The sequence below is a fragment of the Grammomys surdaster genome, unplaced genomic scaffold, assembly GCF_004785775.1.
Source record: "Grammomys surdaster isolate TR1022 unplaced genomic scaffold, NIH_TR_1.0 62, whole genome shotgun sequence".
NCBI lineage: Eukaryota > Metazoa > Chordata > Mammalia > Rodentia > Muridae > Grammomys > Grammomys surdaster.
This window is the reverse complement of record NW_021604564.1, coordinates 16911671-16936896: the sequence shown is the minus strand read 5'-3', so window position 1 is coordinate 16936896 and position 25226 is coordinate 16911671. Positions and strand designations below refer to the sequence as shown.

Below are 25226 nucleotides of genomic sequence, written 5' to 3'. Positions count from 1 at the left end.
GGGCTCTGATGGAGAAACCAGCGCCCAGAAGCTCAGAGTTTATTCCACGGAGAAGCACAAAGAGGCAGTGCTGTTGTATACAGGTAACAAGGAGGAAGCATTCGTGGTATACTGCTGGATCAAGGAGACAGGTTTAGCTAATCTCTTCGAGAGCAGTCCCTGTAGGGAAACAATCTTCAGGCTGTAAATATCAGAGGATGGGGGTCAGGGAGCTAAGATGTACATGTTCTACACATACCCAGGAGGGCTTTGCCATTCTCTCGTGGGTCTAAAGCAAGGGTCCTTTATATGGCAGTCACTCAGGACTTCCTCTGCTCCCTAGAGGATAGAGGTGAACTGAGATACAGTATTGAAGAGAAACAGACCATCAATGGCAGGTGTGAATGTGCACCTTATATTTGTGGGGCCCCTTTGCTCTTGTCTATTTGTGAAATAGGGAGAGCTCTCAAACATGGCACAATTTAAAAAGGAAAATTGACAGTGCTGAAGTCTAGCCTTCCTCATACGTGTGTGCTACACCTGCAGCCTGCCCAACGAAGCCAGTGTTGAGGCTCATTAGAGGGTCATGATCACCACAGAAGGGCGTAGGTGTATTTGCTGTGTAGCTCAGAATTCATCTCAAAACAACATTCAGAACAGCACCTCTATTATGTATAAAGCAGGTTTAATCTGGGGTAGAGTGTTTGCAATGCAAGGCCCTGGGTTCAGTCCCTAGTGGAGTGTGTATACATGTGTAGTCATACTAAAAGAACACTGGTCCTAAATATTTTAAAATGTTACTTGGGACTGGAGAGATGGCTCAGCAGTTAAGAACACTTGTTACTCTTACAGAGGACCTGGGTTTGGTTCCCCACACCCACATGGCAGCTCAAACTGTCCCTTCAGTTCCAGGATATCTGACTTCCTTACCCACATACATTCATGCAGGCAAAACATTCATACACTAAAATACATGTTTAAAAAAGGAATGTGCTTTGTTAATAAAAGTTTGTATGGAACAGAACATAAAAGGTTTCCCTTAATATGTAGCCACATGTGGCTAACTGCACACAGTGCCAAGTGCTGACACAGCAATGACCTTACTCAAGCTGCTTTCTTAATGTTGGTGTCTAGGGTTTCTCTGCTGTCTCTGTTGTGGTTGAATACATTGACCTGCTTAGAGTTGCTGAAATTAGCCTACTTAATGTCCCTCAGCAGGTTGACGCAACAACAGACAAAAGTTGTCCTTCAGATGGGCAAGATTTTTTAACATCTGGTGCAGCTCCTGCCCTGGCCTCTAGTTGGGTCTACAGGCATATGCCAGTATGTCACTTTTCCCAAGCATATTGTAGTAGTGTAAAGGCACATGTTCTTTCCTAAACAACACGACCACCATGTGGTTGGGAAAAGACCCTAAAATGCTGTTCAGCAAAGACAGCTCTACCTTGAGACGGACAAGCTTCATTTTTGGCTGCTGTGATATTAAAATATCCCAGGTCTCTTTCTAGCTCATATTTAAGTCGTGACTCACATGCACTGTACTGAATTACAAATTCATGAAGGTGTTGAGTCTCTGAGTGGCTGTCACTTAACTGCACGTTTGTAGAAAGCTAAGGAATGTTAACCGAGTAAAGGAGAAATGAAGCTAAGTGTGGCAATGCATGCTTGTTTTCCTTCACTTGGGACAGGAGCTGAGACAGGAGCACAGAGCCGAGGTCAGCCTGTTGTGGCTATCAGATGGAAACCTTATCCCAGAGGCTGGGGGCTGGCTCAGTGTTGAGCCTGCTTAGTGTTATTGCAGAGAACCTGAGTTGAGTTCCCGTTTCAGGTGGCTAATAACTGCCTTTAACTTCAAGGGAGCCAAAGCCCTCCTCAGGCACTTGGATATACATAGTTTAAAATCAATCCTTTTCTTTTAAAAGGAAAAACACCCTTTATTTTAATAATCATTTTATTGCTGAAAGTACTCTCCAAACCTGTTTTAGATTTAATAGTAAAGCTAAGACGTCATTTCAGAAGTGAAACCATACAGGGAAATTATTTGGATACGAATGACGTTTTGGATTTTGAACTGCAATGTGCTTTGTTACTACCTTAGAAAAACTGAATAAGCAATCTCCCAGATAGGCCTGTCATCATTTCATAGGGAACATACTTTTAGAGTCTGCAGCTCACACCAGGCTTGTACCAATACTTATGTACTGTGTTCAGGTGCTATTATCTGGCCACTGTGGAAAGCATAACTTAAAATGATGTCTTAGCATGTTAGAAATGTAAGCCACCTACAGCAGAGTGCCCTTTATAGGGAGATTGTCTTAAATTGGACTGTGTGGAAAGTGAAGCCCATAGCAGATTCACTTCTGCTTTTTATCTGTTATAACAGGTACCCCCGGGATGTCTAAGCCAGCATTGTTAGCCACAGACTGATGGAACATCTTATATTTAAGAAATGTTTTCCATGTTGTTTTTCCTAAGCTTTTTCTTTCTGCTCAAACTCAATAGCTGGTTTTATAAAACAGGTATAACAATGTAGCATTATGAGGAAAAAACCTATTTCAACTAGTATGACACGTATCCAACAGACTCTTTCAGAGCACCTCCAGTTAACTAGGACGGCAGTGGTCCAGCAGCAGGGTGTCCAGGCGTTTCTGTCTTTATACAACGGTGCTCTGGCGTACCATTGTCTCTCTGGAGGCATGAGATAGCACACACCTCAAGTGTATCTTCAAGCTGGTTTGGGTATTTCTCTATAAGGTATCTTGGAAACCTTTTTCTTCTCCTAAAGTAATTTCCAATACATGAAGCCAATTGACAATGAATGTCAGCCACATCTAAAGCTTACAGGCAGGGCCTTGTGCCATATGACAGATACTCTCATCTGTACAGTTGCTTGTGAAATACTGTTGCAGCAAGCTCATACTGTAATCAATAAAGTGCTGTTCACCATGGTGCATCGTGCCTTGTTTTAAGTCAAATTTTAGTAAGATTTTTAAAATTATGCCCTGGAACTAAACTCAAGTCCAGTACTTTAATGGTCAGCTCTGCTTCCTTTGTTTAAATACTGGTCATGGTCATCATCGTCCTCCTCCTCCTTAGGATTAATTTAGTTCCATTTTTAAAAGTCAATTGTGCTTATACAATAGATTTTTATTTTTTTGAAAAAAAATGCCCAATTTTTTTTTCTTAGATTTATTTATTTTATGTATGTGAGTACACTATCGCTCTCTTCAGACACACCAGAAGAGAGCATCAGATCCTGTTACAGATGGTTGTGAGCCACCATGTGGTTGCTGAGAATTGAACTCAGGACCTCTGGAAGAGCAGCCAGTGCTCTTAACTGCTGAGCCATCTCTCCAGCCTCATCACATAAATTTTTTAAAATATTTGTATTATCACATTACAATTTTAAGATTAACGAGGAGTTTCTATTCCAGGATCTGGGAGGCAGAGACAGGTGGATCTCTAAGGTTGAGCCCATCCTAGTCTACAGAGCAAGTTCCAGGACAGTCGGGGATACCCAGAGAACCCTGTCTTGAAAACAAGGGTGGAGGATGCTTGTATTAGTTCTATCTGTTCAGGAAATCCTCCTGACTCAGCGCCTTTAAGCTGCACACCTGTCATGGAAAACTCAAACTGTACTCCTGACAATGGTGAGCCAGGTATCTCATGCTTTCTGTGACTGGGCAAAGGAACTATATACTGTATATACAATAGTAATGCAGTAACAGGACCTCATGTGTGACAGCTTACATGACTACCATGAAAATGACTGAGAAGAGTGGAAAACAGTCACTAACTGAGATAAATGCTACATTTATAAACTAATAGGCAGATAGGTTTATTTTCATCTTGCAAGCTTGCATACTTATAAAAGTGTTTTGTAAAAAGTTTAAGATCATACAAAGTTTATAAATACTGTAAACATACACAGTAAATCATCACGTATGTGTGTAGTACTCATCAGTAACAGTCATGATCACAGTCTGTAATGCAGGAGCCTACTAGCCACAGGTGCACTCTTGTCTGCTAAAGGAGCTGATGTATTTCAACACTCCATTCTCAACACCCATAACTTGTTAACTTCATCAGCAGGCACTACATTGCTAACCAGTGAGGAAAAGCATTCTGGACTACAGACACTGGTTCGCAGACTTCAGAGTGCACTGGGACAGACCATAGGGCTTCTTGAAGCTTGCTGCAGACCTCAAACTTGATTCTATACCTGGCTGAGGCTTGCAAATCTGCACTTCTTACAAGTTTAAAAGTGATGTTGATGAGCCATGGATCAAACCCAGAGAACCAGGCTGTAGCCTGCTAGTTATGTGCTCCGTGTAACTTTGTAACCCAGGTTAGCAGACCTCAATTTTAGATACTAGTTTTTCATGTAATTTTCACCCAGTCCCACTTGGTTGACTGTACCATTTGGGGGATTAAAATTTAAATACTGCAACCCAACACCCAATCTGCATAAAAATTAAGTATTTCCGAAACTTCTCTATGGTCTAATTAATTATATAATATTGTAATAGTGTTTTAAAAATAAGAGGTGCATCTAGGGCTAGGCATGCCTTCAGTCCCAGCACTCGGGAGGCAGAGGCAGGCTCATCTCTGAGGCAGAGGCCAGCCTGGTCTACAGAACAAATTCCAGGGCAGCCAAGGCTACAGAGAAACCCTGTCTCAAAACCAACCAACCAAACAAACAAACAAATCAGAGGTGTGTACCTATTGTGAAGACAGACCTGTAGGAAAGAAATGCTGAGAGTCTGCTGGATCTCCTCCCCCCTCTCCTCAATGTGGCCATATTAACTAAATAATCCTCTGCTTCCAGCCTGAAGTGCTGACCTTTGACACTGCAGTGAAATGCTGACTTCCGGAATTCATCAGATGTTAGCACTTTAATTTTCATGGTCAGGTCGGAGAATAATCCTGCCTGCTGTTTACAAGTATTTCCATTCCACTGTCAATCAGACATCAATACCTGAACCATAAACACGTCACTAACCCAGAGTGGTAATTTTTAATGGAGCCCAAGAAAGTTCATGTAATTCAAATCAAAGCTTCCAGTGGGGACACGCCCAGGGCCTCAGTGAGAGTCGTTCTAAGGATTCATTGTCATGGTCAGGTCACCACACTGCACGCACATCCTTGTCCCAGTGTGGCCATTTTCACCCTTTCGGACCTTCCGCTTCACAGGCAGAAAAGTTCTCCTTGCTGGACTCAAGGCTGAAAATGCTTCTAAAGAGAAAGAGCAGGCGAGCAGACCCAGACACCTCCTCATGCATGGCTACAATGATAGGCCTCCTTACCATTGCACATCAGCTTTAATGGGATGAAAGAGAGTAAAACTGTGTTTAGTAGTGGTTACATCCTTGCTGTGAGGACAGAGTGACCGCAGGACCCCCAGAAGCAGCCCACACCCCTGGTTTGAACAAGTCAGCTTATAAACAAAGTCACTATTCCCATTAAAGAAGCATCAAGAACTAGCACTGAGAAAGAGGATGAAAAGGTCTCTAACTCCTGGATGCCAGGAAGGAGCTGGAGCCACAGCCAGCCAGCCTTCGGAGGAGCTGCAGGACCCACCCTCAGGGGCCACACAGCAGGGTTCACTGTTTCTAAAGGAATTCATCAGTTAACCCGAACAATTCAGTCTTTACTCCAAACTAAAGCTAAGACGAATCACAACACTTCCAAAGGTGCAACCCCTGAGACAGGTCATTACCACAATCTCCGAAAGGCATCGATACTAAGAGTTAGTAATTTGTTCTGAGGTCATTTCATAAAAGTAACATTTCCCATCTTCCACGTCCGCTTTCTCCTACAGTGCCTCTGTCGTTAGGATTCTTCACTGCTCGGATGTAGAAACTGCTTTGAAAAATTCTCCAGCTCACTTTCAAGTTGAACAGCTTTATTTCTAATTAAAAGACAATGAACAAACATCAACTCAATCATTCTAACAGTCTATGAGAAAAGTACATTCTACCCAAACTTAGAAATGGCCCCTAAGCAGCTGCGGCCCCTTAATGAAACTCACACAGGGCTGTTGTCATGTGTGACCTGCCATGCTCACAGCAAACATGGCCTCAAGGTCAAGAGCCATGGACTTCAGTATCAAAGCAGCCTAGCATATGGCTTTAGCGGGAGTCACACCTTAGATCACAGTCACGATTGTCTTAGGAACTGCCTTAAGTAACAGGTAAAGTATAAAGTTCTTTGTGGCATGCAAAGCTGGTAAGGATCACCTCAGAATCATACTTGATAAAACTGAACTGTCTATGAGAGGAAGCCCTGACTAAAGTGCCAGCCACATATCTATGTAGCATATTTTCATACCATTCTAGGGCATGTACTTACAGAGAATGAAATCTATTTGGAGAGAAGAAGGGATTTTTCGTTTTGTTTTGTTTTGTTTGGTGTTTTGCTGTGTCTGAACATGTGACTGAGGTCACAGAAGTGAAATGTGTGTAAGCCAGGAATGTCCTGACTGTGCGGCAACCCTCCTGAAACATGGGCAGAAGGGCCGAGCCAAGTCGTAATGATTCCCAACAGTCAGGCCCTGGGGCCCTAGAACAGCTTCTAAGAGAAGCAGACACCACTGTGACTGCACTGTGCGCACAGAGCGCACTTCCAGACTTGGCTCGCAGCCTACTGTTCCTAGGCTGGAAACCTGCTTGGCATGGAATGCTAGATGCAGTTTTAGCAGTGGATGATAAAGAACAACAGGGGAGTGCTGTGCTGCACTGTACACTCAGGAAGGCTCTAGCATTAACAGGGTAGCATGTGGACACAAACACCTTCATTTCAACAATGTATGCCCCAAAATTCAGGACATGGGGCCAGTCCTACAACCTGCACACTGCCAAAACTGCTCTCCGGTGTAGAGCTCCATGCAGCGTGTGCCCTGAGTCAGCAGTGCTGCTAAGATGGTGTTTAACTATATGCCATGACATGAGGCAAGCTCTCAGAGTTAAGAACATGAAGATAAGCACTGCCAACTTAGGCCTGACAGCGACTCCGGCAGCCCTGCATCCCAGAGGATCTGGAACGCATCCCAGCAGAGCAGAGCTCTTTCAGCAGGATACCTGCACCTTCATGGCTTCACATGTGAGTGTCCTCAGGCCTGGAACCATCAGGGTAGCTTTGGGTTTTCCATTTGTTTGAGTCAGGTCTTGTGGTCTAGGCTGACCCTTGCTATGTCCCTGAAGGTGACTCTGAACCTGCTCCTTCTAGATACCTCATTAGTATAGAGAACTCTGTATCCTGTGCTAAGTGACCAGTGGTCAAGTTCTTTATGTGGGGAGCTGTGGTCACATGTTCCAGGCCAGGAATTTGGTTGGGAGTAGGTGAAACACTTACCATCCTCAGGTGGGGTGCTGGGGCTTCTGAACCCACTTGACCGTACCAAGTTTCTTAGCACAGTCCACTGCCCCACAACCCTGAACTTGCTATGTCCCTGAGGAGACTTTGAACCTACTCCTAGGTGCTAGGCACCCAGGTGTAGCCACAATGCCCAACTGTCATTTTTAATTACTGAACTTCTGTTCTAAAAGAGAACAATCCTAGCCTAACAGAGAGTAAAAGTCCTATAAATTCCTTTTAATTCAAATGAACTCTCCTGCTACAACAAAGCATAAGGAATTAAACATGGACTGCCATTTTCTTTTTTAAAAGACTTATTTTTCCTTTCTAAGTGTTTTGTCTACATGTGTGTACATGTATCACTTGCATGCCTTGTGCTGACTAAAGCTAAATGATGGCACAGAGTCTCTTGAAACTGGAGTTACAGGTAGCTGCTGAGTGCTCTTTGCTGTATAGGGGTTTTTCAGTTTTATGAGGTCCTCATGGGTCCTCTGCAAAAGCAGCAAGTGCTCTTAAATGCTGAGACATCTCTCTAGCTGTAAACATGGAAACTCTTAAAGCAACACAGAAAGTTAGTTTAAAAGTTATATTTACAGAGTCATTAGTGATGTCATATAATTGCATTTTGAATGTGAGACAAAAGTAGATATTCATGTTATTGATGGTGAAAAAGTTGACCTTAAGCCAGGTAGTGGTGGCACAAATCTTTTGTCCCAGTACTTGGGATGCAGAAGCAGGCAGATCTCTGAGTGTGAGGCTAGCTGGTCTACAGAGTGAGTTCCAGGATAGCCAGGACTACTCTGAGAAACCCTATCTCAAAAAAACAACAACAAAAATCAACAAAAGGTTTACCTTAAGAGCTTTGAGTTGTTTTGTATTTTCTCTAGTTGGTCTATCTCTTTGGATAATCTAGCAATTTCTTCTTCCAGATGTTTCTGAGTAACATCAACTTGTTGGCACAGTCGAGCAAAAGTGGTGGCCATTTCTCTAAAAGGAAAAAAAAAATGAATGTTTCCTAAACAAACACGTATTAAAGAGAAAAACTTTGTTTTGTTTGTTTTATGACACAGGATTTCTCGGTGTAGCCCTGAAGAACTGCCCAGCCTCTAGAGTGCTGAGAGTAAAGGCACGGCTACTATGCCCAGCTAAAGAGAAAAATTTTAATAGCTAAGCATAAGGACAGCACGGCATCTGTGCGTGGCCTCGAGACACTCACAAAACTGTGCTGCTGCTGCTGCCAGAAGGCCTTGAATACAAATGGGGTGTGACCACGTGGGAGACAAGCGTTAAAGTGCTAGAACAATTGGCAGCACCTTACAAGACGGACTCGCAGAAGAGGACTTTCTGATCAGAGCTCCATTCACTCAGGAATTAAGGCCAACAGCTGACAAACGAAACCTTGTAAAACCAAAAAGCCTCTACAGAGCTAAGGACACAATCAGCTGAATGAAGAGACCCCCAGGGCGGGGCAGAGTTTTTGAAAGTTGTGAATCTGACAGGACTAATATCCAGAACTTAGAAAGAACTAAAGATGCCAAAGATTCAAGAAAACAAACTGCCCAATTAAAAAACAGGCTTTGGATCTGAACATAGTCCTCAAAAGAAGAAAAATGGTTAAGAAATATCTCAAAAAATATTCTGTATTCTTAGCAATCAAATTAGAACAACTTTGAGGTTTCATCTTGTTAAGGTCTAGGTAACTTTTACCTGCACAGCCTACCAATTTGTGCTGTTACTAATATCATAAAGAAACTTTCTCATATACTGTTAGCTCTGGTGCTATGATGCTCTGTCCTTTGGTGTTCTTGGAAACCAATCAAATCACAACAGAAGTCAGTCAGAACTGCTTTGTATAGTTAGCCACAGCAAACTTGGACCTGAACCAACTGCCCAGCAGCACTGCCTGCTATATTTGAGCTTTTATGATTTCTTGCCTTTATAAGCTGCCCTGGGATGCACCCCAACATTAGAAAGATCTGCACCAATATAAGAAGCTATCTGGAGTAAGACTTCCATTTTGAGTAGGAGTGGAGTAAAGTTCCCAAGACCTCCTTGGGAAATGACATCCTTCTTAGTAGAAAGAGATGTGTACATGGGTGAATGATATCCTGGTTGGCAAGATAAGACTAAGATGAATGTTAAACAAGTCCCGGCCACAGCTGAATACCCCAACAAGTGGGAACAGGATAAGTATACAATAAAGACACGTTCCTAAGGAAATCGCCTACCCCTAAACCCTGATTGGCACAGGCATTTGTGGATTTTAGGCTTAAAAGTACAATAGGATCTTAACTCAATGTCACATTTAGCTCCCAGTCTTGCCTGTGGTCCTGATTGATCAGTCTTGGGTGTGGCATTCAATCATGCCTATTTGATAGAGATCGGTGTTTAAGTGGTTTGTGTGATAATTCCCAGGTCCCAACAATCTTACCTCAGTCAGAATAGTTGTGACTAAGAAAACAACTAAAAACAAATACTGGTGAGGACGTGGTAAAAGAAAACCTCATCCATTGTTGGTAGGATTACAAACTGGTGCAGCCACCATGGAACTCAAGTGTAGAGAATCCCCAAAAGCTAAAAGTAGATCTGCCTACTATATGACCCATCTGTCCCACTGCTCAGCAAATGTCCAATGGCATCCCCTTCCCCTCTATAGACACTTGCTCAGCCATTATGGTCTAGCCACATAGTGAGAAATGGAACACACAAAATGTCCTTCAGCCGATGAACAGATATAAAAATGCAGTATACATACACACTATGTATGGAATACTGTTCTGCTGAAAAAAAAATGGAATCATGAACTTTTCAGGTAAGTGAATGGAACTAGAAGAGATCACACTGAAGAAGTAACCACACCCAGAAAGACAAACACTACTCATTCTTTCTGTCTCTCTCTCTGTCAGTCAGCCTCCCCTTTCTCTGTCAGTCTTTCTCCCCATTTTGTTTGCTTGTCTGTTTGCTTGTTTTGAGACAGGATTTCTTTGTGTAGCCCTGGCATTCTTGGAACTTGTTCTATAGACAAGACTAGCCGCAAATTCAGAGATCTGCATGCCTTGGCCTCCCCAGTGCTGGGATTAATAAAGGTGTGTGCTACCACCACCCAATTACATGTTGTCTCTTATTTATAGGTCCTAGCTCTGGATCCTCCCTCCCTCTCTCTCTCTCATACACACACACACACACACACACACACACACACACGCATATCTACATACACAAAAACTAAAGGTATGTGCTACCACCTCCTAGCTACATGCTGTCTCTTATAGATCCTAGCTCTGAATCCTTATAACACACACACACACACACACACACACACACACACACACACGAGTTTAAATGAAGTTTCACCACTTGGGGTGGCCATACTCCCCACAAGAGTCAAGGGTGTCTAGCAAAAATCCCAGTGCCATGCATGGAAAACCCTCTTGTTATGGATTTGGTTTAATGCTTGCATAATGGGTTCCCAAAACTGCACAAGAATTTGGCATGTGAGGTGCTGAGGTTCCCTGCCCTCAGCTGGTTCTGATTGTCAAACTTGCCGATGGCCAATGGCTGGGCAGGGAGACAGGGGTGGGACTTTAGATTTCCTGGGCAAGGGAACTCAGGTAAGAAGATAGATTTAGAACCGCCACGACATAGAAGTAGAAAGATCAGGCCTGAGAAATGCAGGACAGAGAGATAGCCAACATAATATAATAATCCAAGAATATCTCGGAGGGGAGTGTGTGCTAGTCACATGGAGGTTTGGGAGTGGCCCTGCCATTGAGCTGCTTAGGGCATATTAAAAATAAGGCTGTGTGTATGTGTCTTTCACTCAAAAATCTATAACATTGCAGCGGTAGCAAAGTAGCGAGGAATTCACGCTGCTACCAGGCTGGGAGAGCGGATTAATCTACCACAGCAACATCTCCCCTTGAGTTGTAGGGGAAGTCCAAGAGATTTCTCAAAACTACATAGGCTACTACCATTGTCCTTGGTTGCTTCCCAGAACTTGAAGGTAAAACCCTATTGCTGAAGACAGCACACATCAGACATCAGACTTGGTGAAACCGTCTAGAACCGACATGCAAGAAAGCACAAGCTCTACTGGCATGCAAAGGAACCAGGCACGATGCCCAGGGAGAAGGGCAATCAACCATCCTGTCTGGCTTTACAGCCTAAGGGCCACAACAGTGACCCACCCGTCAAGATATCCGCAGTGTTGCAGCAGAGGCACTTCTTCATGCTTTGACCTTGTGTCTCAAACTAGCTAATTCCTGTCTCCAGTCTAAATAATTCCATATACTACACCACTAGGAGTGATTGGTTTCAGAGCTAAACTACTGATGACATCACTTCTGAAACTCCCAGTCATCCAGATTCTAATCTCTGCATATTGATAGCCCTGTCCTAGAAAGTCCCATCCCTCGAATCCACACTGGAATTTCTTTCTTCACAGTCGTGAGCACACTGCTTTTCTCCACAGTCTGCTTATTGTGCATGGTTAAACCTCAGATGCCAGCTGCTCCCATGAAGTCTTTACTAAGGGCTGCTCTCTTGGGCATTACCTGTGGGGTCCCGCCTGCCCCCACTCTCCCTTCCTTTATGCATAATCTGCTTTGTCCTCTTCAGGCTGAGGGCCTCTGGGGCTGTTTAACTCTGTTTCAAGTGCATGCAAACACAGACAATACTGTACCTTGGTTTAAAGGGAATTCAATACATTTTTGTAAATACTTAATTGTTACAAAAGCAAAAACTGGGGGTTTGGAGAGATGGCTCTGTGGTTAAGAGTACTTGTTGATCTTGCAGAGGACCTGGGTTTGGGTCCTGGCACCCACACAGTAGCTCACAGCCATCTGTACCTCCAGTTTGTGAGAAAACTCCAAGGAAACAAGACAAGAGTCTGTGGCCTCAGTTTCTTGTTCTTACAACTAGCTATTGCTATTTGTGTATATGCCTAAACAGAAGACTCGTTTTTGCCATGGACAGCTTGTTCACCACGTGTAGCTTGCCCTCATGATTGTACACTTTACTCATGAGATTCTTCTTAACCCTCAGAGTACAAAGTGCCAGATGCTCTGAATAAAGTTGGCTACTGCATGAGATGTTAATTCACCTCACTGATTGGCTCCACTCTGCCAGGTCCCACTACTTACTTCTAGAGCAGCAAACAGACACATAGGCATCCAAACCGATAAATCTGAAAAACAATTTTATGGCCTTTACCAGGTATGGGAGCCTTTACCTTTAATCCCAGCACTCAGGAAGCAGAGGCAGGAAGATCTCTGAATTCATGGCCAGCCTGGTCTATATAGTGAATTCAAGATCAGCTGGAGCTACACAGTGAGATATTACTCAACAACTTAAAAAAGACAAGAGGAGAAACTGGGTGAACCTAGAACTGTAAGAAAGGTCTCTTGAAGCCGGGCAGTGGTGGCGCACGCCTTTAATCCCAGCACTTGGGAGGCAGAGGCAGGCGGATTTCTGAGTTCGAGGCCAGCCTGGTCTACAGAGTGAGTTCCAGGACAGCCAGGGCTAAACAGAGAAACCCTGTCTTGAAAAACCAAAAAAAAAAAAAAGAAAGGTCTCTTGAAATCTAAAAGCAAGTACTGTTACACACTTCAAGTTTAGGCTACGACAGTAAAAAGCACATTCTATTCATCATAAAACCATCAGGACAAAGTGGACTCAGGAGGCTGACCACAATGACTACCATGAGTTAGAGGCCACCCTGGGATACATGAGACCCTGCCTTAATGAAACAAAACCATCAGGTATCTGTCCACAATTGAGCCCCTTAATAAATTCTAAAAATTCAATCTTCATGATGAAGGAACCACAAGCATCCTAAAAGGGTCAGAACTTAGGTCTGCTGAAGAACTATCTGTTAAAAGCCTTCTAAAGGGCTCCAATATACCAAATTCCAAATGTTCAGACTTAATCCACCAGGGGACGAGAGGAGTGATGACAGCAGAAAGAGACAGGGTGAGCTCTTTCTGCCGCGGTGGTTTTCTGTGCGTGCCCATGAACTGGAGAGAGCCTGCTGTGTCAGGTGAAGCTCCCACTTACTGCTGTACTTGGTGGCTGCAGTTGGCACTTGTGAAGCTCACGATCATCTGCAGCTTTTCCGTTGCATAGTTTACAAACTGCTGCTTAAACGCCCTCTCCTTAGCACGGGTCGTCCACGTCAGCCTTTCATAAAGGTACAAAGCTCCATACATACTTAAGGTAACAGAGATGAGTTTCCAGCCCACTGTCTTCCAGATCTGAAAGATAAAGTCATGGCTCACCATGAGGAGGAAACACACTGTGAAGGTACAACCATGAAAGGCACTGTGACTCCTGGCTCATCTTCTAAAAAGCTATGTACCTTCCTCACAACAAAATCTCCTGGAAAAAATTATATCGGGATGGGCTTTCACAGCTTGCTACATTTGATAGGCTAAACCAAGTTCCCTCTTGCTCTTTATAAAGATTTTAGTTTCATTTTTCACGTGCCCAAGTGTTCTGCCTGCATCCTTGAATGTGTGCCAGGTGACTGAGTAGTGACTGTGGCGGCTAGGAGAGAGCATCAGACCCTCTGGAACTAGAGTTACAAATGGCTGAGCTGCCAAGTGGGTCCTGGAAACCAAACAGGGTCCTCTGGAAGACCATCCAGTGTTCTTAACCACCTCTCCAGCCCCAACTTGATATTACCTCAAAAAAAAAAAAAAGTAGTGTAGTTTGAGTGTTTCAAACATTAAAAAAGTACAAATATGCTGTCAACAAACAAAATACTGAACATGACTTACTAATAATCTTTAGTATTTAAGACACCTCCTACTGGTATTCTGAGACACCCACACAGGACATCTTGGTTGGTGTCAAGGATCAAACTCAGCCTCACAAAAGAAAGGCAAGCACCCTACCAACTTGGATTATAACACTGTCCTTCATTGGATCTTTCTTGTTTTGCCAATATATAAATACCACTTATTTGTGTGCTATGGTGAGAAAATAGGTCTTTTTCTTAAAAGCCAGATAAGGCTAGGAATGTAATTCAGTGTCACAGTGCCTACTTGACACGTGTAAGACTCTGGATACTGCTCTAAAGAAAAAACAAGCAGCAAACAGAAACCAACTAGATACCTGGGAGGATTTTCACCCTCAAATTACAGGTTGAGGTATGGGTAGGGAGGTAGGAGAGTGTGTGTGTGTCTGTGTGTCTGTGTGTGTGAAGATAAGTTACAGCTGTAAAATTTTAGTCACGACTTTAACCCACAGATTTTCAGATCCTGAGATATGATCATAACTTTATTAAAAGTACTGTTTCTTACCACACCCCCAACAACTATGATGCCCATGGAGGTTCTAGAAGTGAGGGATGCCAGTCCTGTGACCAGGGTGATCATGAGCTCTTCCTGGGCTGCATTATCTGGTGCTGCTGTTGGATTAGAAGGAGCAGTAGGAGTTGAAGCTAAAGATCTGGGGACCTATTGAGAAAAAACAAAATAGTTAAAATTGTTTGTTTTTAAAAACTAAAGCAAACTGGGGGGGGGGGAGATTCCAAATAATGAACATAACACAAATAAATCAAGAAAATACAAATACACTGGAAGTTCTTTTTGGGGGAGTGGGGTTGGCAGGGTGAGAGGGGGTAACTAGATCACCTAGGCTAACCTGGAATTCACACTCAAAGTTGTCCAGCCTCAGCTATCAGACTGCTGAGATTACAAATGTGCACCTTCACAAGAATTATTTTTTATACTGTGGACTAATCATATAAAGAACAACAAATTTAACAGTAAATCAACATGAATTAAAACTTTTTTCAGATTAACTTTTCTTATGTTTAACTATGTGTATGTGTGTATGTGTATGCATGTATGCAGTATAACCCAAGCCTAGAAGTTTCAGGCAACTGTGAGCTGCCTAATGTAAGTGCTCAGAACTCTGGAAAAGTAGTAAGCACTCTTAACCACTGGGACATCTCTCTAGCTAATTCTATCTCCCAGGAATTAAAACTATGTTTATGAGTTGAAGAAACAGCATGGTAGTGGACTGTGTGCTCAGCACATGCAATGCCTTGGCTTAAATTTTAGCATTAAAACAAGCAAACATTAAATCAAAAGCATAATCATTAAAACAAGCAAAAGCAGCCGGGCAGTAGTGGCACACGCCTTTAATCCCAGCACTTGGGAGGCTGGCAGATTTCTGAGTTTGAGGCCAACCTGGTCTACAGAGTGAGTTCCAGGACAGCCAGGGCTACACAGAGAAACCCTGTATTGAAAACAAACAAACAAACAAACACCAACAACAAGCAAAAGCTCAGATAAGTTAAACGAAGATGAAAACTTGGGGCAATGAAACAGCTAAAAGTACTTCCAACTACGCCTGGCTGTCTAAGTCTGACCCTCATAACCCATACAGCAGAAGAAGAACCAACTATTCCAAGCTACCCTCTGCCCTCCATGTCTGGTCTTCTCCAGGACAAACAAGAAATCAATATAACAAAACATTTAAAAATAAGACCCTTTAGCTGGGTGTGATGACTCCTGCCTGCAAGTCTAGCACTCTGGAGGCTAAGGTAGGAAGACTGTCATAACAAGGCCAGTCTGGCCCACCCAGGCCAACCTGGGTTATTTTGGGACCCTGTCTGAAAAAAAATCTACTGCTACAACAAACCAACTTTTTAAATTTCAAAGCACACCAAAGAAGATTAAAAGATAAGCCACACACTAGAAAAATATATTTGGATATTACCTACTTATAAAGTAATTTTACACGCAAAAACAATCCCTAAAATGTAGTAGTGAGCAACTAATACAACTAAAATATTTCTCAAAAGAACACAAAGGGCTTATTTAATAAGCATAAAAAACTGTGTTCAAAGTCAGTCATTAGGAAAATGTAAAGCAAAAAAAAAAAAAAAATAAAGGAAAATGTAAAGCAAACCCGCCAAGATATGCCAGTTCACATTAAGCAGGATAAGATAGACAATAAAAAGGGTTGTCAAGGACACCTAGAAAACTAGTGACGCCTTCACGGTGCTGGCTGGCAGAATGGACAGTGGCAGGTGTGACTACTTTGGAAACCCTCAGAGAGATAAAAATAAAAGGTAGGTGTGATACTCACCTGTGATCCCAATGCTCAGGAGGCTGAAACAGGAGGGTCACTAAGTCTGAGGCCAGCCTGGGCTACAAAGTAAGATCCTGTCTACATACCTAAAACAGCAAGGCATGGTGGCAGAAGCCTGTAGTCCCAGCACTTGGAAGATAAAGGCAGGAAGATTACACATTGAAGGATGGGCAGAAGGGACAGAGGGAGGGATACAGGTAGGACAGAAGAACAGAGAATTCTAATAAAAGAAAATATACCTTGTTTACTGCAATGTCTAACATAGACTGGAGTACCCTGAGAAGCTACAATGCACACGCACACCTACATGACAGCACGTGTGCACACTCACATTTTCTAAAGTAGTTTCTATGCAGCACTATTCACAATAGCTGCTATCACACCAAGGCAGCTTTCCAACAGCAAACCACTGTATTAAAAAAAATGTAGTTTTAACTGAGCAGGCACATCTCTGTGAGTGTGAGGCCAGCCTAGTCTACAAGTTGAGTCCCAGGACAGCCAACCAAACAACCAAACAAAAAAAACGAGGAAGAAAAAACGTTTTCTGTGAAGGGCACACAACAGCCTTTATTGAAGATATGATGTTGTGTCTCAAGAACACTTAGCTTTTAATACAGTGTGTAACCCTTAAAAATAAAGAAAAGGTATAATACATATATACATACACACACACACACACACACACACACACACACACACACATGCAATGGATTTTTTTAACCATAAAGAATGAAGTTATATCTTTGGAAGAAAAATGGATAAAGCCAGAGAACCATATTACATGCACAAATCTGTTTTAGAGAGACAAGTACTAGGTGCCTTTTCTCCTTGGTGGGTCCTGGACACTAACTACAGTGTAAGCTTCTGGTGTACACTGGGAACATGCACGTAAAAGCAGAACTGCCCTGGACAAAGGGACCAATGGGAGAGCAGACTGTGAGCGCAGGATGGGCACTGAGTACTGGGGAAGGCAAGCAAGAGGCCAGGAACCTTTAAGTGAGTATAAATGGGCAGTAAAAATTATCTTAAAATTTGTCTAGTGGACTCCACTCGGATCTGAGGCACCAGTCTCATTCTCACAGTCCCCATCGACACCAACAGTCTGACACCTCCTGAAACACTACATGAGATCATGTCTGCAGGTTTCTTTGGCAACGCCTTTTCTGCAAAACCAGCCACCATACCACAGGTCACTTGGTGAAGGGAAATAGAATGTATTCTATTTGTTCCAGTACTCAGCCACCTGGAGAGGAGTGCTACAATACTTGTACTATGAGGAACCTTGACATGCTAAGTGGCCTAGGCCCAGACACCTGAGACTTCATAGAAAATGTTCAGAAAGCAAATTCAAATTAACAAAATTGGCTAGTGGTGAACCCAGAGATATGAATGGTGACCTGCTATAAATGGGCATAAGGAGAAAAACAAAATGTTCTGTTTTTTACAAAAAAAAAAAAAACCTTTACGTTTAATTATATGTATGTATATGGGAGAGCATGTGCACATAGTGCAGGTACCTACAAAGGGCAGATATATCAGATGCCGGGAAGCTAGAGTTATAGACAGACGTGAACCAGCCAGTGTGGACGCTGGAACCAAGCTCAGGCTCTGCAGAAGCAGTGTGAACTCTAAATCAATCACTGAGCCATTTCTCCAGCCCCAACAGAAATGCTTTAAGACTCTATTATGGCGATGATTACCATTATGATTATTATTAATATGCATGGATATGTAACCATGTGAGTGTAAGACATCTGAGTGCAGGTACTTATGAAGGCCAGAAGACCTGTCAGATCACCTGGACCTGGAGTTACATGTGGTTGTACGACACCCAAAGTGGGTACTGACAAGTTATTCAGGTTCTCTGCAAGAGTAACAAGTGCCTTTAACTGCTGAACCATCTCTCTGGCGTCGGGGTGGTTTTATACTCCATAAATTTTAACAAAATTTAAAACTTATTCTAATTTATTTTTTAAGAAAATACAAGTTTCTTGGGTCATAAAGATGGCACAGAGGGTAAAGGCACTCCCTGCAAATCTTGAAGACCTGAGTTCAAGCCCCAGAAGCTACATGGTAGAAGCAGACAACTGACTGCTACATGTCATCTGAACTCCATGTGGAACCTACATGCATAGCAACATGCAGGTGTATGTTAATGGGCAAACAAAACCCAACTCAGAAGAGGCTTCATGAGACAGACATACACACATAAATAGGCAGATTAAAAAAAAATTCAGCTTTATAAGAGAAATTTGCATAAATAATCCAAGACTTCTAACTGGCAGAATCAAGATCCATACCTGAAAGATAGGCTCTGACAGCCCAAGCAGCACCCTCTGTGCATTTGTGGAACCCAGGAATCGATGTACAAGGGAAGACCAGCCCAGGGAAAACCGAAACACAATGTCCTCTTGAAAATCCGAACACAGCTTGTGGCAATTGAGATCATAGCTGAGATCAAACTTTTTGCAAGGGATTAATGTATGAAGCTTACTCTGGATACCAGCTGGAAGTAATGGCTTCAAGTTTTCTGGAAAAAAAGATAATTTATTTTTAACAAACAGTAGTACATAATATATTATATAATGTCTTGCCTTCCAAGCAATGCACCCAAATGAAACAACCCTTTATGAAAGAAGTGGGGAGAGAGGGAAAGAGGGAAGGAGGGAGAGAGGGAGGCCAGGAGGGAGGCAGGCAGCCCACATATGACCCTGTAGATGTGAATATTACCAATGATTTCTTGCTGAGATTGAAGAATGGAGGCATTGACTTCATTGGTACACCGATCAGCCAAATTCCTTCCCATGCCATCTTCTATGTGCTTATTTAATTCCTGTCAGTAATGATTGTCAATGTGCACGTTATTTTTCCCATAGAAAGCAGGTAGATTTTATAAAGGCTGTCCAAATGATGTTTTGGGTGGGTGCTTCACACTTGCTAAGCACATGCCTGACCACTGAGCTCCATCCCCAGTCCCTCTGCAATTTCACACGTGAGACAGTGTGCACTTATTACCAAAGCATGGGAGCTGTCACCATCTGTATACTCACTGCCAAGAAGGCACAGAAATGGCCAAGTTCACTAAATAGAGAACAGAGCAAGAAAGCAGCCTCAAAATGATCTCAACAACTTTAACTTACACTCTTATACACTTTCAGTACACTGGGGGTAGGATGAAACTCAGAACAAAACTCATCAACCAAAACAGACAGTCGACAAATTTCATCTGTCATTGCACAAGAAACCTGAAAACATTAAAAAAAAAAAACTCAGAGTTAAACATTAAAGTAATTCATAGCCAGCCAGGCTGCGAAACAAGACACCCCCTCAAAGAAACAAACAAGATAAAAATTTAAAAGGATTACTAGTACTCAGAATACAAAACCAGGGGACATAGATTCAGTTGAGGTGAGAGACAGACAGCACTGTAGTGCTAACGCGCACTGTGACTTCCAGACATGGTGACAATGACAGTGCGTTACCTTGTTGGCCACCTCCTCCGTGACCTCCTTGATCTTCTTCTTCACATCCAGTGTTAAGAGATTCATCTGGTTTCGGATAAAGTCCAGTCTATCGATTTGGTCTTCCCTCTCTTCCATTGAATAAACCCTATTTTATTATGAAGAGTGATCAATACTTGGGGTATGTTAAAATCATAAAGCAGTTAATTACTTAAGCAAGGTCATTCATTTATATTTGGAATCATTAATTAGCATGACACACACACAAAAATAAATCCTGTATTAAAGTCTGAAAGGACTACAATTGCATTTAAAGCCTTTAAGTAGATGGTTCAACAAAAATGACCTTGACTCTCCAGAATTACCTGCATCCTACAAAAAGAAACAAACAAACAGGCCTGGAGAGATGGCTCAGTGGTTAAGAGCACTGACTGTACTTCCAGAGGTCCTGAGTTCAAATCCCAGCAACCACATGGTGGCTCACAAGCATCTGTAATGAGATCTGATGCCCTCTTCTGGTGTGTCTGAAGACAGCTACAATGTATTCATATATAATAAATAAATAAATCTTTAAAAAAAAAGAAACAAAAAAAAAAACCAAAACAAACAAAAAACAAACCCCACAAGGCTCCTAAGTCTCCACATAGAACAACTAAAACAGGAACTCACCAACAACTCAGTTAGTAAGCAAGTGGAGCAAACAACAGTGAGAAGCTGAGGCTTTGAGTGGGCACAAAGGAGCCGGTATGGCCCACAAAGCCTACCATATCCACTATTTGACTCGGGGTGGGAGTTCTGTGCACCCCTGCACGATGAGAAAAATGAAACCTCAGAGCTTTTCAAGAAAACCAGCACCATTGCTTCTGGACATTGTCCTCAAATCACCTTTGTGGTTTATTTGGTTCAGTGTCACATGTTATAAAAAGATGAAGTAAGCTGACTAGATTATACAGGGTGGGAGGTATTCTCAGCAAAAAGACACAGGTTCGAAACCTCGACTTTAAGGCCAGTGGCAGAGAGCTTGCAAACAAACAAACAAACAAACAAACAACTATTTTTAGCCCAGCTTAGTGGGTGAAGCTTGTAATCCCTGTGTTTGGGAGGCTGAGGCATGAAAAGTACCAGGAATTTTAGGCTAGACTCTCTCACAAACATTCATCATTTTTATCTTATGTTGACTTAACCTTTGATGCCTGCTACACTTCCTTGAATTGATTAAGCTAGCTACAGTTCCATGAGACCTGATAGCATTACATTTGTCATATCTAACAACATTTTGGTATCTGTCTTATACAAAAAAGATATGTAACCCAAAATGGCCTCAACCCAAACACTTCCCACTTCAGCCTCAGCAGTGCTGGGATTACAGGTGTGTCCAATGTCTGGAAGGTGTGATGGTTCAGTACCTTCACATCCTACTTCCAAGTTTACAGAAGGGCTGTGAATTCTGAATGCAAACAGAGAATCACCTGGTTTGGAATTCTTCACATGATTCTGCTTGAAGACCATCTTCCTCTGCCATGAAGACATTCTAAAGCTACTCACATTTTAAAGTCATAATTCATACACAGCCATCCAGGGAAGGTCACATAGTAAATAATCATCTTCCAATGTTCATTAAAAAACACACAAGCACGCACAAGTAAAATCACAAAACTGGTCTTAGTGGCAAAGTATCCCCCGTACCACTGCAAGCCTCAGCCCTGAAGGCCTGACACAATGACAGTAACCTGGGGTCATAATAAAGGAGTGCCTACCTCTTCTCTGCTGCTGCCACGTTTACTGAGTCCAGAATGTTTTTCACAGTGTCTAGTATCTGTTTAGCTCTGATAGTGTGCTGTTCAAACTTTGTTTTCACTGCTGACTGCGAGATACACTCCTGCGAGGGCCCAAGCCATAACACATTACTGCAATTCCATCCCAACACTTTCAGGAATTCAAACACACAAACTTGCTGATTTTAACTTAAACCAAAACTCAAAGGAGAGACAAATCAAATGATGAAACACAACTAAAACTACAAAGATTAAGCAAACTCAACAGAAGAGCTAAGCAGCAAGTTTATAGTTGGTGCATCTTCACACAGTAATGTGCAGTGGATTGACTACACAACAAATAATAAATGAATAAACAAACAAACAACTGGCACTCTTCTCAGGGTCATAGCTGGCCCCATGAGAACTACCCATCTGATCTCTCGTCTGTTTATCTTGTTTTAACTATGTTTGCTTGCAATATATAATCAAATAAAGTCTGAGTTTTACAATTCTTTGTGGTATTTTAGAATTATTTTAAAATGACTTAGATAACATGACAGAATACCCAAGGTTACTGAGCAAATATCTAAGCATTACTATATAAGCAGTTCAAATTATCATTAATCACTTATGTATTTTAAAACATAGAGAGAACTCACTCAGCTACCTCAGAGACCATTAGACTGCAGCACATTGCACAGGCCTGAACCACACTCAGCTTGACTGTCTCACCTTCAATGCAGTTAGAGTTAAATCAGGCAGTGTCTCCTGACAAGAGAACCCTCTCCACCTTTTTCTTTTAGTCTGTTTAGTTCTAGTGTGTCTAAAGCAGAGAATCTCTGGATACATCCTTCATTAGAACCTCTAACCATTACCCAGCTGTAAGCAACTCATTTATAAGCTACTGATTTTTAAATGATTAAACTCAGCTTTGATTTTACTTTAAGTAACTGCCTGTAAATGTGCCAAACCAATTTCCACAAAATTATAACAAAAGCATAAAAGTAATTTTAAGAGAAAAAAAATGAACAGAACTGTTCCTCGATGAAGTAGATCTAGCTGTCAGCAATGAAGACCCAGCGCACAGAAGAAAGACAGCACAGTGTGAGAGCTGGGCTAGACAGAGTGAAGAGGCCTCCCAGCTGCCAGGCCCACAAGCTACTGACTCAAGTCACCCAACAGTGAGCAAACACAAGAAAAGATGCCCCTTATTCAGGATCTCAAGGAGCATCCAAAGAAACTCCTAACACACTCCTGAATGAACACAATTTCGCTAGGAGTGCACAAGTACACATTTTGCAGAGTTACTTTATCAGGAATTCTGTAACTTTGCAAGAGGTTTAAAAACCACTGACCAACTTCTCAATTCCATCTTGTTAGAATAATATCCTATAGACTTTCAAATTTAAAAGCTGAGAACCAAATGATAAGCACAGATCAATTAGTTTTCTGATTTCTTATAAACATCTAAAGAAGTCAGTTTATTAATAATATACAATTACAAATACTCAAGAATGCTATCTTGGTATGTTTTAAACTGAAAGTGCAAAAGAGAGGATGAGCTTAACTCTTACCTAGATGTACCATACAGGTAGATATGCACTATTTTTACACACACACGCACATGCACAGTTTATTTGTTTAAAGAAACAGTCTCATTGCTTCTCACTAAACTGTCCAGGATAGCTGTGAAACCCTGGGTTCAGTAAATCTTCTGACTTAGCCTCACCAGTAGCTTAGACTACAGCCACAAACTTAGATTTCTTCTTGTATATTAAAGGTCAAATCTCTAGGATCTCACTACCAAACACCAGGCTCAGAGTCACACCTGTGTCTCCAGTACTTTGAAACCTATCGTGGTGGGGGGGATTATTTGGATTCAGAAGTTCAAGCCCAGGTTAATAGAGAGACTTGACCCAAAATAAAAAAAACAAAACATCAACACTAGTCTTGGGGGACACTTAAGGCCAGCCAGGGCTACATAGGAAACCCTGTCTCAAAAGAAGAGAAGAGAAAAGAGAGAAGAGAGAAAAGAAAAAAGGGGGAGGGGAGACATACTTCCTCCCTCACACACCAAACCCATGACGACTAGGTGATGGAGATATGCCTGTGCAAAGACTATGTCCTTGGAGTGAGACCACTCACATGCAGATTTAGAAAGTAAAACCTTTACTCCAGGTGGCTTTCAAGCCTTGTTTAACTCAATAGTCTATATGTTAAAAAATACTTAGCTCCTGAATCAAATTAATACACGGCAAAGATCAAACTAATTATGATGATGTAGCTGAGAGCACACACTGCTGCACAGGATCCAAACTGGATTCCCAGCACGCATGTCAGGATGCTCACAAGCACCTGTAACTTCAGCTTCAGGGAGATCTCACACCTCTGTCCTCTTTGGGCACCTGTAATAACATACCTACTCATCACTGATTAAAAATAAATCTTAAAAACATATCAAAAGCCCACAAAAAAAAACAAAGTTTCAAATATAAAGAGAAAATGCATATAAAGGCAATATTGAGTGATTATAACATATACACGCAATCAAGAAATGAACAAAAAAAAGAAAAACTCTAAACAGAGTTTTAACAATTCCTTTATCAATAAGAAAATATAAAATAATAAAAACTAGTTTAATTATTAAAAATAATGTTAAAAACTAGGCCAGGCAGTGGTGGTGCAAGCATTTAATCCCAGCACATGAAAGGCAAAGGCAAGCAAATTTCTGAGTTCAGGGATACCTAGGGATATACAGAGAAATCGTATCTCAAAAAACAAAATGAAAAAACAAACAAACAAAAGCCTCCCAGCAGAAGGTGATGAGAGAAGTGAGTAGAAGAGAAGGATTAAAATACATTATGTAAAAGTATAGATCTTAGCTGGGCGGAGGTGGCGCGCACGCCTCTAACCCCAGCACTTGGGAGGCAGAGGCAGGAGGATTTCTGAGTTCGAGAGTTCGAGGCCAGCCTGGTCTACAGAGTGAGTTCCAGGACAGCCAGGGCTACACAGAGAAACCCTGTCTCGAAAAACCAAACCAAAAAAAAAAAAAAAAAAGTATGAATCTGTAAAACAATTTTTAAATTATTTTTTAAAAACTAAAACATAATCCCAGCACTTAGGAGGCAAATGCAGGCAAGTTTCTGTGATTGTGAGGCTAGCCTGGTCTACACAATGAGTTCCAAGCCAAGTAGGGCTACATAATGAGTTCCTGTTTCAAAAGAAAAAAAAATAATAAAAGTGAAGAGAACAAGGACAGTAGAAGATAAACTGGACATTGTTACTCACAGAATAGACCCAAAGCTAAATCCTCCTTAAAAGCAGGAGGAAGACCAACAGTATCTTAAGTTACCAAACTGGTTTTAAAAAGAAATGCCTGTACTAAAGAGGTCTGTGCTTAAGGGTACATACTGCTCTTGCAGCTGACCAAAGTTTGGTTCTCAGAACCCAAGTCAGTTGGCCACCTGTAACTACAGCTCCAAAGTATCTGACACCACCTGCTGGCCTTCAAGCCCCGATCCCCAACACACACACACACACACACACACACACACACACACACACACACACA

General features: G+C 42.0%; 1 protein-coding gene across 1 annotated transcript in view; it reads right to left on the bottom strand.

The window, feature by feature from the left end:
• Positions 1-4855: 4855 nt before the first annotated feature.
• The window catches only part of Mfn1 (mitofusin 1), a 44835-nt gene continuing 24464 nt past the window's right edge, over positions 4856-25226 (bottom strand). The window contains exons 10-18 of the mRNA XM_028763430.1: positions 21656-21777; positions 19920-20046; positions 19578-19682; positions 19168-19270; positions 18738-18967; positions 14637-14792; positions 13390-13586; positions 8188-8322; positions 4856-5890 (exon numbers count right to left, since the gene is read on the bottom strand). Coding sequence (XP_028619263.1) covers positions 5812-5890; positions 8188-8322; positions 13390-13586; positions 14637-14792; positions 18738-18967; positions 19168-19270; positions 19578-19682; positions 19920-20046; positions 21656-21777 — 1254 coding nt within the window. The 3' untranslated portion in view covers positions 4856-5811. The remainder of the gene's footprint in view (positions 5891-8187; positions 8323-13389; positions 13587-14636; positions 14793-18737; positions 18968-19167; positions 19271-19577; positions 19683-19919; positions 20047-21655; positions 21778-25226) is intronic.